General features: G+C 40.1%; 3 protein-coding genes across 4 annotated transcripts in view; 2 read left to right on the top strand and 1 right to left on the bottom strand.

The window, feature by feature from the left end:
* Positions 1-1,482: 1,482 nt before the first annotated feature.
* Positions 1,483-6,912, top strand: cpa5 (carboxypeptidase A5). The gene is made up of 11 exons (XM_086074311.1): positions 1,483-1,650; positions 2,799-2,880; positions 2,989-3,123; positions 4,389-4,493; positions 4,574-4,675; positions 4,857-4,958; positions 5,032-5,142; positions 5,235-5,325; positions 6,233-6,432; positions 6,500-6,584; positions 6,656-6,912. Exons 1-11 carry the CDS (start codon positions 1,586-1,588, stop codon positions 6,841-6,843), a joined length of 1,266 nt encoding a protein of 421 aa, XP_085930437.1. The 5' UTR covers positions 1,483-1,585; the 3' UTR covers positions 6,844-6,912.
* Positions 6,913-7,726: 814 nt separating this feature from the next.
* cep41 (centrosomal protein 41) lies at positions 7,727-13,963 on the bottom strand. The gene is made up of 11 exons (XM_086073822.1): positions 13,216-13,963; positions 12,882-12,945; positions 12,742-12,789; positions 12,594-12,655; positions 12,377-12,446; positions 12,179-12,305; positions 10,603-10,757; positions 9,626-9,693; positions 9,408-9,522; positions 9,116-9,334; positions 7,727-8,186 (listed from the first exon to the last, which is right to left on the bottom strand). Exons 1-11 carry the CDS (start codon positions 13,246-13,248, stop codon positions 8,053-8,055), a joined length of 1,095 nt encoding a protein of 364 aa, XP_085929948.1. The 5' UTR covers positions 13,249-13,963; the 3' UTR covers positions 7,727-8,052.
* A 298-nt stretch (positions 13,964-14,261) lies between these two features.
* poc1b (POC1 centriolar protein B) overlaps positions 14,262-15,139 on the top strand; it is a 29,286-nt gene continuing 28,408 nt past the window's right edge. For both annotated transcript variants that reach the window (XM_086074575.1, XM_086074574.1), the window contains exons 1-2: positions 14,262-14,822; positions 15,038-15,122. In XM_086074575.1, coding sequence (XP_085930701.1) covers positions 14,808-14,822; positions 15,038-15,122 — 100 coding nt within the window. In that variant the 5' untranslated portion in view covers positions 14,262-14,807. The remainder of the gene's footprint in view (positions 14,823-15,037; positions 15,123-15,139) is intronic.

Genomic DNA, 15,139 nt, shown 5'->3' with positions numbered 1-15,139 from the left:
AAAAAAACAAAAACCTTTAACTCCCTCATACATTTTAACCACAATATTGTTGTATTTTTAAAAAAATGCATGTAAACCAAAAATATTTTTGTAAATATTTTGTGGTCGCATAGTTTAGACATAAGCACACAGACACAAGTATACACACATATACGTACATGCAGAACATACAGTTACATACCCTTGCACAATTAAAATAACTGCCCCAAAATAAATTTGACAATAAATATAATTTAACAGACCCCCCCACCCCCCAATAACAACAAAAAGTTTCTACTTTCGTTGCTTGTATTGGTTTAGAAAGGTACTGCATCATACTGCAAATATAATAAAATGGAATAAAACAAACATGTTGCTCCATTAACACGGACATGACATATTCGCATATCCAAACCAATAAAACACATAATTTGAATGATGTCAACACTTCTGGTTCATGATTGGATCTTAACCAACCAATCACAATCGCAAGTTTATTTGCATGATGTTCATGTTAAAAATGTTACTACTAAAAATATGAGATAACCCCCCCCCCCCCCCCCATTTTTAAAAATGTTGTTCTTATGTGGGGGAAAAAATAATAATTAATAATTCAATACATTTTGCCAGGCAGAAAAAATGCGGGTCTGAAGGGGCTACAATACAAAACATTTAACCAACCATTTTCCAGCCTTTTTTTTTGCATTTATAAAGAACTATTGGGGATGCAACCGTTTTAATTCTTCCATGTCACTTAGATCAGATTTTGTACATTTATATGACTGACAGTTTAAAAAAAAAGGGGGGGGGGTAAGAAGGAAGTTCTGTGTCTCACTGTGACAAGAAGGCACACAGAATAAGAGGACACTTCATATGTCAGACATCTTCAGTGAGCAGGTACGTGCTAACATCAAGGTGTGTGTGAGTGTGTGTGAGATCGAGGCAGATGTTTTTAACCACCTGCATGGTTTTATTTTGCTATCAGTTGTCCTTCATAAGGCAAAGCTGCAGCTGGTAAGCAGTGCTAAAGGTTGTTTTTCTCCTAAAGGAAAATAAATGTTGAAGGGAGGCAAAATAATTTCCACTATTTGCACATTCTCTGCAGGAGAACGATGCGACTTAAAAATGTGTTACCCAAGTATGTTATAGAGGCTATTAGATGTTCATTCACATCAAAATTATTTTTTATTGTCGTTTTTTAATTAGCAACAGTATGAGGTCGCAAAAGAGGAAGACGCATCTTCCTGTTGTCTTGCGAGAAACTCTTCTCTTCTCATTTGGTTACAATTTTTTTTTTAATACTATATAAATCATCATATTATGCAGGTGCTCCTATTGAACTGGTTGATGTGCAGATTGTTGATCACGTCACCTATTGATGATTGAAAAAAAAAGTATAAAAGTTGTTATTTTTCTCGATTAGGATTGAAAGAGTCACAAATCCATCAAAGGTGGGCCGTCAGCTGGCCTCCGACGCAGCGTGGGAATCGTCGCAGCTGCTGACACACCTCCCTGCCCTTGAGCAAGGTGGGCTTGACCTGATCCTGGTGGGTCCATAAAGGGACGAGCGGGGGGGTCCCGGGCGGGACTCTTGAGTTCTGTCACGATGAGGGTCTTGCTAGTGTTGGCCGCGCTGCTCGTTGCCGCGCTGGGCAAGGAGACATTTGAAGGGTGAGTTGATGCTACTAATAGTCTAAGCCGAGGTTGAATTGTGCACAAAATACACATTTCTGACCTCATTATAATCAGCAGCAGCAGTTTGTGCAATTGGCAGTGTAGACTGGCAAGAACGAGGCAGAGGATGACGATTAGGCCTCCATGATCGTACTATATATATATATATTTATTATTTTTTTTACTCTAGTGCAGGACAGAATGTTCTTATTTGTATTTGTGACCCAGGGGGGTCAATTTGGAGCAATAAATTCCGTGGACAAACATGAAAAAAAAATCATATTTGTGTAGCTATCCCGCTCACTTTGAATGACTCTTTACAGGTATGCTTCAGCTAAAGGAGCAAATGCGAGTGGCCTGCGAAGTGAGTGTATGTTGACATAAGTCTTTCCTGACTCGTGTGTGGAAACTCGCTCTTTCCTACTGGTGTGTTAATGCTCTGACACTTTATGTGTGGTGTTCAAAGACATCCGGCTCTTCACACGTATGTGCGACTTGTTCAAAATAACAGGATCTGGTTAAAAAGTATTTTACACGTTTCTGTAAAAACAATAATAATAATATTAATAATTCAGGTTCTTTGCATTGTTGCAAATTGTGTTATGTTGCATTCAAATACATCAAGTTCTTCTGATGGTTGTGTAAAAAGAAACGTAGAAAACATTGCGGGTTGGGTTCAAAGAAATCAGGTTTTCACCATTGTCGTGTAAAAGTGTAAAACATTGTGTGTTATGTTTAAAGACATCATGTTCTTTACGTGACTGTGTCCAAATGTTGTGTGTTCCTAACGACTTGGCATAGACGTGTAAAAAAAAAGAAGAGAATAATGTGTCAAGAATTGTTCTGTTTTCAAAGACATCAGGTTTGCCAAATGGTTACACTGCATAGTGCGGTTTTTGCTTTATTGCAATGTGTTTCGTTAAAAGATGGCACTGTACCAATAAGTTGCGTAAACCATTGTGTGCTATGTTCATATACATGCGGTTCTTCGTTTGGTTGTAAAATCTGCTGTTATGATCAAAGACACCAGGTTGTCCATACAATAGTGTTAAAAGGTATATTGTTAAACACTGTGTGTTACGTTCAAGGATATTCGATTCTTGTATGGCGTAAAAAAAGATGAACAATCTCTGTTGTGTTCAAAGACATCAGGTTCTTCGCATGGTGGCAAAGGATGAAGCGCAGCTGTCTCTACTGAATCAAATGGAGGACATGGAGGAGTATGGGGTGAGACAACATCCCCTGGTGGCAAGAAAGTATAAAACAACACCTCATCGATCGATATTGTATTGATAATGTAGTGTGTGTGGGGGTGTGTGCATGTGTGCATGGTAGCTGGACTTCTGGATGGAGGCGAGAGACGTGGACACTCACGTGGACGTCAGAGTTCCCCTCGGGAGTCTGGAGGCCGTCAAACTTTTCCTAGAGACCAACGACATTGAATACTCCATCATGATTGAGGACCTGCAGGTCAGAACACCCTTAGTTAGTTAGTTAGTTAGTTAGTATTCCCAGTTTTGCTGATTTGGTTGTTTGACCAATTATTTTAGTTTGTTAGTTAGCTAGCTTGTTAGTTAGTTAGTTAGTTAGTTAGTGATTTAGTTAGTAGTTCGATTGTTTATGCAAATGTTAGGATTTGCTTAGTCACATTCCTTAGTTAATCATTTGTTTGTTTACTCATCGTTTGGTTTTGTTAGTTAGGAACGTGTTTTGTTAGTGATTTAGTTTGTTAGTTGTTCATTAATTACTGTCTCACGATTGTCTTTGGTTCATAATGTATTTCTTTTTATAAATTATTTTTATAACTAGTTGGTTAGTTGTTTGTACTGACGTTTATTAGTTGTTTGTTGAGTTAGTTGTTTTTGTTTAGTAATTAATTAGGTTTTTGTTTGTTAACTCATTCACTGCCATTGACGGCGATAGACATCAACAATTCATTTGAACTATTTCTATTTAACATTTTTCCCACTTTTGTCAACAAGAGTATGAAAACCTAGAATGTTTTTATTGTATTAGAACAGATATAAAATCTGTGATTAATCGTGAGTTAACTGGTTAAGTCAGGCGAATGAAAACCTAGAATGTTTTGATTGTATTAGAACAGATATAAAATCTGTGATTAATCGTGAGTTAACTGGTTAAGTCAGGCGATTAATTACGATTAAAAACTGTAATCGCCTGACGCCCTTAATTTTTTATATCATTTTCCTTATAAAAAAAAAGATTATTAAAAATAAAATTAAAAAATATTAAAGAAAGAAAAGATTATTAAAAATTAAGGGCATCAGACAATCGCATGACTTCACTAGTTAACTCACAATTAATCACAAATTTTATATCTGTTCTAAATGTACAAAAACAAATCTAGGTTTTCATACTCTTGTTAACAAAAATGGAAAAATGTGTTAAACTAATAAGAAATAGTTAAAATAAATTTTTGAAGTCTATAGCTGTCAATGGCAGTGAATGAGTTAATTTATTCTTCGGTAGTTAGATAGCTGCTTATTTGTTTGTACATAGATCTGTCGCTAGTTAGTTAGGTAATCAATCATTCACTCTGCCATTTGTTTGTAGAATTTATTTTCACTGTTGGTTGTGACGGTCCACTTGCATTGGGGCCAAGTGGGGGCAGTGACCAAGTGGATTCAGCAGATGGAGCTGTGGTGGGAAAAAATAGCTGTGTGCAGCAGCTGGTCTACACTGCAGAGATTGACATGCTAGTTGTTTTTCCTCAGGTGATCCTGGAGGAGGAGCAGGAGGAGATGGACGCTTCTGCCCGTGACGCCGAGCCCAGAAACACCGATAGTTTCGACTTCTACAGATATCACAACATCAACGAGGTGTCACTCACTGCCATTCTTCACTTGTTAGCGGCTGATTGCTGGTTGTTGTCTTCAGCTTATTGACACGGCGCGTTTAGCTGTACAGGTTCCAGGACATGCTGGTGGCCGAGAATCCCAATCTGGTCAGCAAGCTGGTGATTGGTCAAAGTTACGAGGGGCGTCCTCTCAACGTGCTCAAGGTAACAAGTCGACACTTACATGAAATCTACAGTTCCAGTATTAGTTAGTTTGTTTCGACTGATTGCTTAAGTTAGTTAGTGTAAGCATTTAGTTAGCACCATTAGCATGATTTGAGCAAATAATCCTTTTCCTGACAACAACATACAACAAAAGCATTTTATTTATTTTTTTGGTTCGCAGTTCAGCACAGGTGGAAGCAAGCGTCCCGCTATCTGGATCGACACGGGCATCCACTCTCGTGAATGGGTCACTCAGGCTAGTGGCGCCTGGTTCGCCAAAAAGGTGATCCGATGGCACTCAGCTTCTACGTGAATCGCATTTCGCTCCGTATTTTTCACCGGTATGTCATTTTCAGATCGTCAACGATTACGGCCGCGATCCTGCCCTCACCGCCATCCTCAACAAGATGGACATCTTCCTGGAGATCGTCACCAACCCCGATGGCTTCTACTACACGCATACTAGCGTGAGTCTGCATTGCAACACAATGGCGTCAACAATATTACTAACTAGTATACAGTTCTGGCTTTTTTTAACGTTGTTTTTTTATTTTTTCAGAGCCGTATGTGGCGTAAGACTCGGAAGCCCAATCCTGGTTCCTCTTGCGTGGGCGTGGATCCCAACAGGAATTGGGACGCTGGTTTTGGAGGTAATGTGCAGGAACCAACATAGTCTTCTCATACAGTAACAGTGGAATAACCAACTTTGTTAGTTGGTCGAATGTTTGTTCTCAGTTGGTTGGTTGTACTTTCATTATTTTTAACAAAACGTAGCTTTCTTGCTTTGCAACCTCTCATGAACTTTTCTTAAATGATGTTACTTGTTTCCAGCTACGTTATAAATTAACAAATGGAGTTTGTTGATTGTTCCTCTGTTGGGTGGTAAGTCGTTCTTTTTTTCGTAAGTTAGTCAGTTGGATGGTTTGCTAGTAGCTCAATTCTTCATTAGTTAATTAGCCAGTCAGTCTTTGTTAAATTGTTACTAAGGGAAGTTATTAGTCGGGCAGTTGTTTGCGGCTTCATTGCGGACAAATAAGCTAGTCAGTCGTTTGTTCCTTTGTTAGGAATGAACAAGTGACTAATTCCGTTCATTAGTTAATGTCAGTTGTTTGTTCTATTGATAGTTTGGTAGTCATGTTTCTTTCATCGCTAGCTTAGTTGTTCCTTGGTTAGTTAGTTGTTTGCTACTTTTGTTTTTGTAGTCAGTTCGGCCTTTCACGCAGACGGTCGCTTATTGTTCATTTAATCACTGGTTCGTCAGTTGCGCCTTGTATTGTTAGTCGCTTGTTCATTCCTTTTATCATTTGTTGTTTTCTTTAGTTAATCAGCTAGTTAGCTCGTTATTCCTTTCAGTTGTCAGTTCCTTTCATTGCAAGTCACTTGATTGTTCCTTTTAGTCAGTTAATCCATTCAGTCGCATCTTCATTTTTTCCATTAAAAAAAAAAAAACTTTTGTTGATAACTTAGCTAGTTACCTTTCCTCTCACTGGCGGTAAACTTTTTTTTATGAGCCACTAGTGTAAAGCGTCAGTATGCTTCTTCATTATCATCTCTCAGGCCCTGGTGCGAGCGGCAGTCCTTGCTCGGAGACGTACCGCGGCCAGCGGGCGCACTCCGAGTCGGAGGTCAGCTCCATCGTGAACTTCGTCAAGTCTCACGGCAACATCAAGTCCTTCGTGTCCATCCACTCGTACTCGCAGATGCTGCTGTACCCCTACGGATACACCAGGACGCCTGTCAGGGACCAGGCTGAGCTGGTAGGCCATCAACCCAAATGTTGTATGATGATGCTGTGTTACACTCAATATTGATTTGTTTGCGCAGCACTCTTTGGCTAGGAAGGCCATCACCGACCTGGCCTCTCTCTATCGCACTCGCTACCGATATGGAAGCATCATCAACACCATCTGTGAGTTCTCTTTATAATTACATCTTGGCGGAGGCCTGCGCTAACCTTTAACACTCTGTCCCGTGTTCCAGACCAGGCCAGTGGCGGAACCATCGACTGGACGTACAATCAGGGCATCAAATACTCGTTCACCTTCGAGCTGCGCGACACGGGCCGCTACGGCTTCATGCTGCCCGCCAACCAGATCGTCCCCACTGCCAGAGAGACGTGGCTGGCCCTCATGGCCATCATGGACCACACCTCCAAGAACCTCTACTGAGATGCACATCGTTCTCTACAGGAAGAGGAACGTCATTAATAACAATAAAGCAACAGTCAGGAAAAATAACTCGTTCTTGTCGACTTTTTTGTCTGGAACGAAAAATTAAAAAGCAGAATAAAATGCCAAACTCAACATTTTGTACAATATTTATATTGACACAAATAAAACATAAAATTATATATATATATATATGTATATATATATATGTGTGTGTATTTTAAAAACTGCAATTAACTTCAATAAAAGATTTTTACAAAAAATGAAATCATCCAATTCAAAAACCAATCTGAAAAAAAAACAAGTTTTAGTCATTGAAATCCAAAAAATAGAATCAAATTAAATATACTAAAATAAAAATGTGATAAAATATTTTTGGGGACAAAAACATCAAATATACAAATAATCACGTCAAATTCTATTAAACAAATCAAATAAAATGCTATAAACTTGTAATTTTGGAAACTGACCAACAGTTGTACAACAACCACAAAACAAACATGTTTAATGAATACTCTTCATAATTAGCTTAATTTAGCTTTTGACATATTTTCATGTCAAGGTTGAAAGGATCTTTGTGCACTTTTGTCCCTTTTTTTACTCGCGACTGTCATCTCTGGCTCAAAGCGTAACTGCAGCATCTGTGTCAGGCTCGTTCATGGTGCGCATTGAGTACGTGCACGATCTTAAAGCGACAGCCACATGTCACAAACGAAGACATGACTTCAAATGAGGTCCGAAAAACTCCGCCCATTCACCTCCCCAAAGAAACTGGAGTGTTCAAAACAGTCAGGGCTCTTCGTACTCATCTGGGCATTGGTGGAGCACGCATGATGTAGAAAACGCTTTAACATTAGGAAATTAATAAAGTCACACTGAAGAATTTCAGCAAACACTTTATTTAAAGTTCACCACATAACCTTTGAGTGACACCCTCAATGCAACATACACACGCGCGCACACACACACACTTCACTCACTAAGGTTTGCAATTATTAAGACATGTTGTGATGTGATTCACAAAAATGCAGCATTCAAATGTGTCTTTTGCTTTACACATTTAATATTAATAAAAATAAAGAAAACAAATCATCATCATGATCCACTGACCCTTCATTGGAGTGCAAAAGACATGTGCAAACACATTCACATGTTAGAAAAGGAGAAAATACTACAGGTGAGCACCAGGAGGCGCTGTTGGTGGTGCTATCACTTCCAAGGCCTCTGAACTCTGACGCTGTCCCTGCTGGACACCGAGGATGCGGAGGACACCATGCGGCTGCTGCGGGCGCTGCCCACTTTAGGCAAACTGCTGCATGTCGACAGGCGGCTGGACGTACGACCTCAAGAACACACACAAAGAACCATTCAACATTTTGTTTATGTTATTTACATAACATAAGAACTGTAACTTTTATTTTATTTTATTTTTTTTATTATTTTTCCATAGAGTGAATCATGTAAAGTGAACTGTATCGCACTTAGAAGTGATGCGTACGTTGTCAAAATGAATCAACAAGTAATCAATTACCAAATTAATAAACAACTATTCAAGTAATCGTTTGGAACCATTTTTTTAAATTAAAAATGGTCCAAATCCCCTTCAATGATTTCTGTAGTCCTTCATGAAAGAAGACAAATTATCTTCTGTGTTTAATCAAAATAAAGACATTTTGCAGAAATCTGTTTTTACTTTGGAAAACAATGACCGAACCGGTAACATCGTTTTTCACACATTGGGAAGAATTTGTGTCTTTGCGTAGTGTTATCTCACCAGTGGGTGTGTGTTCCCATAAGATTTGTGTGTGGATGGATATTCGTTATTTGAAGGAAAAACACTCCGGAAGTCGATGCTAACTTCCTGTTGGAATTTGAATGGGATCCTCCCTTCGCTTTTAGCATTAGCGCTAGGCAAGTGATGTTTTAAAAACAAAGCATGTTTTGTATTTAAATATACAGTGGATGTAATTCTTAACGTCGCGTGTTTAGTTTTACAGTTAACTCCAACTGCGGTATCATTAAACAGCTTAAAGGACACTTAGGGACCACAGAATAACATACGCTGCACACTGGCTAGTTGCTAATGCTACGCAAGCAAAATGGTGCATTCAGGGTACTTTCACAGCGTTGAAAACTTCGGTTTTCTTCTTCTATAACGTTTTAAGCGGAAAATAATTGTTTTGGTCAATGTTTGAAGACCAATAATAATCGGCGGCCAATTAATTGGTCAGGCCTTAATTACTATACATGGCAATTGTTGAGAGTTTCTTACTACTGCCCATCATGTTGATGTTCTCCAGCTGGCCTTCAATCTTGGCAAGCTCATCGGGGCTGAACCTCCATCTTTGCGCCGCCGGCTGCATCATTGGCGGCGGCGCTGGCGGCGGGGCGCACTTCTTCCACTTGGACGGCACGGCGGGGGGCAGGCAGGAGGCGGGCAGGATGCCCGTCGTCATGCCCTCGGGGAACTTCTGAGCGATTACCTTGAGACCTGGCAGATGACAACAGTAGTGGGCGAAGTTGCGGTGATGAGCTCGCCGTCGCGAATACCTTTGCCCCCTTACCTCCGCTGAGCAGGAAGAGGTTCTCGAAGCCGCGCTGGCACATGCTGGTCGCCGCCTGGCTGGCGATGCGCTCGTCCTCGTCGTAGACGATGATGATCTTACCCTCGGCGTTTTTCTACATGCGTGAACCGTTCAAGATCAAACCGCACGTCTGTTTACATTTACATTATTTAATAAGAGGAGATATTTTTGGGGGGGATAAATTGAAAGAAGGATACATATTCCAGCACTTCCTTGGTATAAGGATTCATGCAGCGTGACAGTGAGGCGATGGGAAAACTTTGAGCTGGAAGGAAAGAAAGACATCATGAAAGGATGAGGTCATGCTCCAGATGTTGTCATCGTATAATTTCAATAAATATACCTAAACCACTTGGGATGATAGTTTGGGCTATAGTGAATTTACTAGGGCTTCAGCTATTAAATATTTTTAGAATCTGGTATTCTACCGATTATCCCATCGATTAACTGAGTAATCGGATACAAATTGATTTTGCATTATTAAACGCCATAATATGCATGTGATCATTTTTGTGCATTTGAGGTTGCCATCTTTATGTTCGACTGTAGTATCTGTGACATTTTAAGTGTATGGCTTTAAAACAGAGGGCTTGGTCTGACGAGTGACGTGGGTGCCAGCAAACGAGAGTGTAGAGTTGGATGGCTCGTGTATGATTTCTTACAGTTTGCTCAATAAATAGATTGATACATTACCTATTGTTGGCAATGAGGTACACGTTTTTCTTGGTAAATGTGAAATGTACGGAAAAGGATTATGGCCAGTGAAAAGAGAAAAAAAAAGTTTGGCAGGATTCTTACTTTGAAGTGAGAATTCTCACTTTTAAGTTTAAAGTCAGACTTTAAAGTCAGTATTCTCATAATTCTGATTTTTAATCTCATAATTCTCGCTTTAAAGTCAGAATTCTGAAAATAAAATCAGAATCCTGCCAACCTTTTTTTTTTCTCCGTATCTTCACTGGCCCTAATCCTTTTCTGTAGAAATGAGCCCAATTTTGGGAGATTTGTTGCCTTTTACAGACACTTTCCTCCTGGCTGACCACCATTGCGCAAAATAATTTCTTGAGTCAAAAATTTCATATTTGTCTATTTTTTCCCATTAAATTTTTTTTTCTACTTTGATGTATTATTATGATAACGAGGTTGAGGGCGGAGCAAGGGGGGAAAGAGACCCTACCAGAGATTATGTGGCACTGGTCAAAGAGCTCACGCTCGCGCATGTCCAGCAGCAGGTAGGGACAATCCGTGTATGGCTTTTCAGCATCCGGGTCCTCCTCCACATTCTTTGCTTTGTCGCCGTTCATGTTCAGCTCGCCGACACCGTTGATGACGCTGCAGAGGAAATGTAGGAACATTTTAGTCAATTTTTGACAGTACATGCTACCCTGTCACAATCTTTTTTAAATGTCCTTTTTTTTCTGTGTAAAAATATGCCTCAAAAGTGGCGCAAAAATGCAGATTCCAAATGCAAAAACTGCAAATCAAGCACAATTTGGGCAAATCCCGCGAGACTTCGTTTCACTGAGCATCTGGAGCAAGGTGAGATGGGCAAAGTATGGCTGTTGGCCATGTAATGCAAAATGTGTTGCCTTAACATTCATGCAATGACAATGTTTAAATTGGAAGTCAGATGTTTACTGCCACTCATGAGTATACTCGTGCTGTAATTCCAAGCCTGTACATAAATAATAATAAAGAGACGCCAGTAGATGGCAGCGGTGCATCGCTTTGGATTTGAGTTCAGTGTGAGGAGATAAGGGTTAGAGATTGAAACTTGTCTTATATTAATTATGATAGAGAAATATGCCGACATGTTGGATGTCAGACAAGTTTAGAGACCATACACCTGAACACAGTATGAGGAAACAAATATTTGTAGTGAAAGAAGAGAGTCTACTCTTTTATTTGGTAGGTTTGGTGTCAATATTGTCACAGAACACAATATTCTGTGGGCCTTGTGAAATCAGCTCAAATGCTTTAAAATGGATGCCAACATGAAAAACGGTGAATGAGTTAATTTAGCTGTTCTTACCCCTCTAAAATTGCTCACGCTAGTTCAAATGTATTTAATTTTAATTTACTTTTTTTATTCATTAATATCATTACATAATCTGCAAATTGATTCTTGTACATAATGAAAAATAATTTTACATACACATTATTATTTTTTTTAAATAAAGAGATACAATTATTGTTTCGATGAGTCAGACCATAGCCGTCTAATAGGAAGTAGTGCTTCGCCGCCATCTTGTGACATCTATAAGCAATTCTAAACCTTTTTGAATAGCAGAGGAGCCCAGTACAACATTTCCATTTATATTATCTCCTTCATGAAAAATCCAAAGAAATGCAACAAATCAAAATGCCTTTCTCACTGCACTTAGCAAAGCACGCTGCTGACAAACCCATTCTTTGTGTATGCGCTGTGAGGGCGCGAAAACAGAACGTCATGTCACATCATGGCGTAACTTAAAAGGCGGCCGTTTGCCACAACACGACTCAAGTTGAAAAATATTCAACTCAACAGTGGCACGGCGGCAACGTCGCAAGTCGCATCGAGTGAATTCAGAGTGCTGGCACTAACAACCAGAAATTCTTGCAAGGCTGCTATGCAATTACTTCCAAATTTGGGCAGGCTTGCAACGGAGCGCTCCCCGCACTGAACACAAAGAAAACTTAAGTGCAGTGTGAAAAGGCCTTAAACCTCATCCCTTTGATTTTTAAATGATACTCCACACAAGATGGCTGTCAACCTTAGCAATGTGGACCTCATGGGTTGGATGTGTTCCTGATGCTGCGCTGCATCCTTGGGCTCCGACGTCTCCACTGAGCCGTTCAGCTCTGGTTTAGCCACCATCATGCTGTCACCGCTGCCGTCATCTGTTAAGAGACATTTAGCTTGTTAGCATGGCAACAATGGCTATTAAGTCAGAACGAAGAATATTATTTACCTTGAAGGTTTTGATATGAATCGCCGCTGACACGTTCTTGCAGGTCCGACACTGTCGCTACCTGAAGTACCTGAGGTACAAAAACCATGGTTTATTATCAATGGTGGTTAGCTTCACATGACAGGTTCAAATAAGGTCATACAATTCAGAACTCCACCAATGTTTTTAGGGCTAAAATAAACCTTAAAAGCCACACACAAAAAACAACATGTCTCACCAACTCTGCAAACGTTGTCACTTTAAAACGCTTGAAGATTTCACCTTTGTTGAACTTGTAGTCTGAAAAAAAATGTCATTAAACCAGTCATTTATTTAGTATTGTTGCAAGCGAGACACATATTGATAAATGCTAATGCCTCACTCACGTTGTTTTATCTCCTCCAGGCGCTCCAAATACTTGGTGATGCTTACGCCTGTTTTTAAGGGACATCACACAAATATATCACATGCAAATTGATGCTTAATGATCTGTAATAAATATAAATATTAGTAACCAGAACCTAACCTGTGTCCAATTTTGTTTTGATGTGCTGATACTTGGCGTTCTTTGGTATCTGTTTCCTCATGTACTGTAATAGTTAAAATGAGTTCATACACGGAGAAACAACAGAAAAAGGAGTTTTGTCACTTAAAAGCAATTTGTTAGCTTGGCAGCATAGCTTGCACTTGCTGTGCGGTTGCCATAGCAACCGAACTCTATGGTGCTCTTATCGAGCTAGATAGAGCTGTGACGTTTGGTTTAGCTTTACAGGCAGCTTCGCAACGTCGATAAACACTCAATAAATTCCACACCGGTATCAAATACATGTGTATAACACAATTATTCCAACAAAAATCACCTGATCGCCGCCGATGCCCCTGTAGAGCGACATCTTTCACCGAATCCTCCACACCAAAGGCGTCGCTTTAATGTCGTTCAGAAATGTTCAACTCTTAAAGCCACGTTGTCATTCATGAGCGAGGATAACTTCCAAGTCAATTATTTTAACTTAAACGAGCTCCCTTTTTTATGTTTTCCTCCCGTATCATAGCCTATCAGGCGCAGACCCGACTAATCGATCGACTGCACACTTAACATGTCAGCGAAAATGCTAGGGCTGTGTAATGTCAAGCGGACGTCGGCGACACGACAAGGAGACGCGTTTGTAAGGAAATATCTCAAGGTAACTGTCTGAGAAACGGCGTGACAACGGCGTCCTTTACATCATCACAATCATTACATCAATGCCTTACGCCTCCAGCTTCGGGACATCACGCTAGCGAGAGTTTAGCGTCAACGTCGCACTCCCCTTGGGTCATCATGTTGCAAGTTAGCTTAGCTCCCAGGAAAGGTAGCTTGTTAAAAATACGATGATAAACTATGAAAAAGTCAAACGAGTCATGTAGCGGTATCCCCTATTCCCCACCTCTTTACACAGTGATCCAAAGTATTCAAACCATTTAAAACCGGGTCAAACTATATACAACGACAAAATGGCAAATCACGAACTAAATTCAGAATTACTAAACATAAAGCAACAAGTATACGGTACAATATTAACCCAACTTTTTGTGAGCGAATTGAATCTGCAAGTTCTCATCAGTGGTGACGCTGATTGGACAGTGTGTACCCGTTTGAACCAATCCTACAGGTTTATGCAAAGCCGGGACGTGATATGTCAGTTTTGAGCCAATCGTGGACGTCGACACTGCTCCTTCAACGCGATTGGCTAAAGCGGCAGAAAGACCCTGACTTCATGACCGGGTTGACGTAGGCTATACATCATTTCATGTCATCATTCATTCACTAATGCCAATTACTTATACACATGTAATTTTTCCAAGAACGTAGTCGATATTGCCACATTTGCGTCTACGAGTTTAGATTCTCGCTGCATATGCCCTAACATGCACGAATCTGCTCGGTTTCATGTGCACGCGCTGATTGGACAGTGCCAAACTTATGAGCCAATGGCAGACGTCGACACGGCAGGTTGAAGTGGTTGCTAAGCGGCCGGAAGACGCTTTACGTCAGGGCGGCGATGACGACGAGGGGAATACATCACTCTCACCCATTTTTAGCTGCGTAACAACCACGTCGTCATTATTATTCACAAATACCAATTATCAAAATCTATGTCATTTAACGAGCCTTAATCGTTTTTTCCACACACGAACGTAACAGATATTGCCACCACTCTCGCTGCTACGGATTTGGCTTTAGCAAATAGCACCAAATCGACAGCATTGTGAAAACACAATGCACAAAATATAATTGAACGCGTTGCCTATCTAGTAGATTGTCGATTGGAGCTAGTGGAGTTAGTCATCAATATATCCGTTCTTGACTGCTCAGGCCTAGATACTTTCCTGAAGGCGCTATGTTTGAGCACAATGGAGGAAACGTTCAAGTAGGTCAACTTTAGCATCGAATGACGCAAAAACACCCACGATGGCCTCGGTCCTGGTGAGTAAAAGTTGTTTTTCTGGACAAATAAGGCTCGGAAAGAAGTAAACGTGTGTGCTAATAGAAGCTGAGTAAGCGATATGTCTGCTAAGAGGATTTGTTAAATCGAAATGCCAAAACAATCTCAACTTCCTGTATTTGTTTCCAACAATGTTTTGACCTCACGACTTAAGTGAAACTAAAAACATTCAAATGCGTCTTTGTCGTTAATACAGGATGACCCTAGCTTGGATAGACTGTTTAAGGGTCACAAGGATGCCGTCACCTGCGTGCATTTCAGTCCAAACAACAAAATACTCGGTAAGCAACCATCATTT

This window comes from Leptonotus elevatus, chromosome 4 (genome assembly GCF_054856555.1).
Source record: "Leptonotus elevatus isolate MCC_2025b chromosome 4, RoL_Lele_1.0, whole genome shotgun sequence".
Taxonomy (NCBI): Eukaryota; Metazoa; Chordata; class Actinopteri; order Syngnathiformes; family Syngnathidae; genus Leptonotus; species Leptonotus elevatus.
The sequence above is the reverse complement of the archived record's forward strand: the minus strand, read 5'-3'. Positions and strand labels throughout refer to the sequence as shown.

Coding starts and splice junctions, on each gene's coding strand:
- cpa5 (XM_086074311.1), top strand. CDS start 1,586: ATGAGGGTCTTGCTAGTGTTGGCCGCGCTGCTCGTTGCCGCGCTGGGC. Junction 3,124..4,388: donor TCATGATTGAGGACCTGCAG/GTCAGAACACCC, acceptor GTTTTTCCTCAG/GTGATCCTGGAGGAGGAGCA. Junction 6,585..6,655: donor AAGCATCATCAACACCATCT/GTGAGTTCTCTT, acceptor CCCGTGTTCCAG/ACCAGGCCAGTGGCGGAACC.
- cep41 (XM_086073822.1), bottom strand. CDS start 13,248: ATGTCGCTCTACAGGGGCATCGGCGGCGATCAG. Junction 9,523..9,625: donor CCAAGGAAGTGCTGGAATAT/GTATCCTTCTTT, acceptor TCACGCATGTAG/AAAAACGCCGAGGGTAAGAT. Junction 8,187..9,115: donor CATCAACATGATGGGCAGTA/GTAAGAAACTCT, acceptor TGTGTTCTTGAG/GTCGTACGTCCAGCCGCCTG.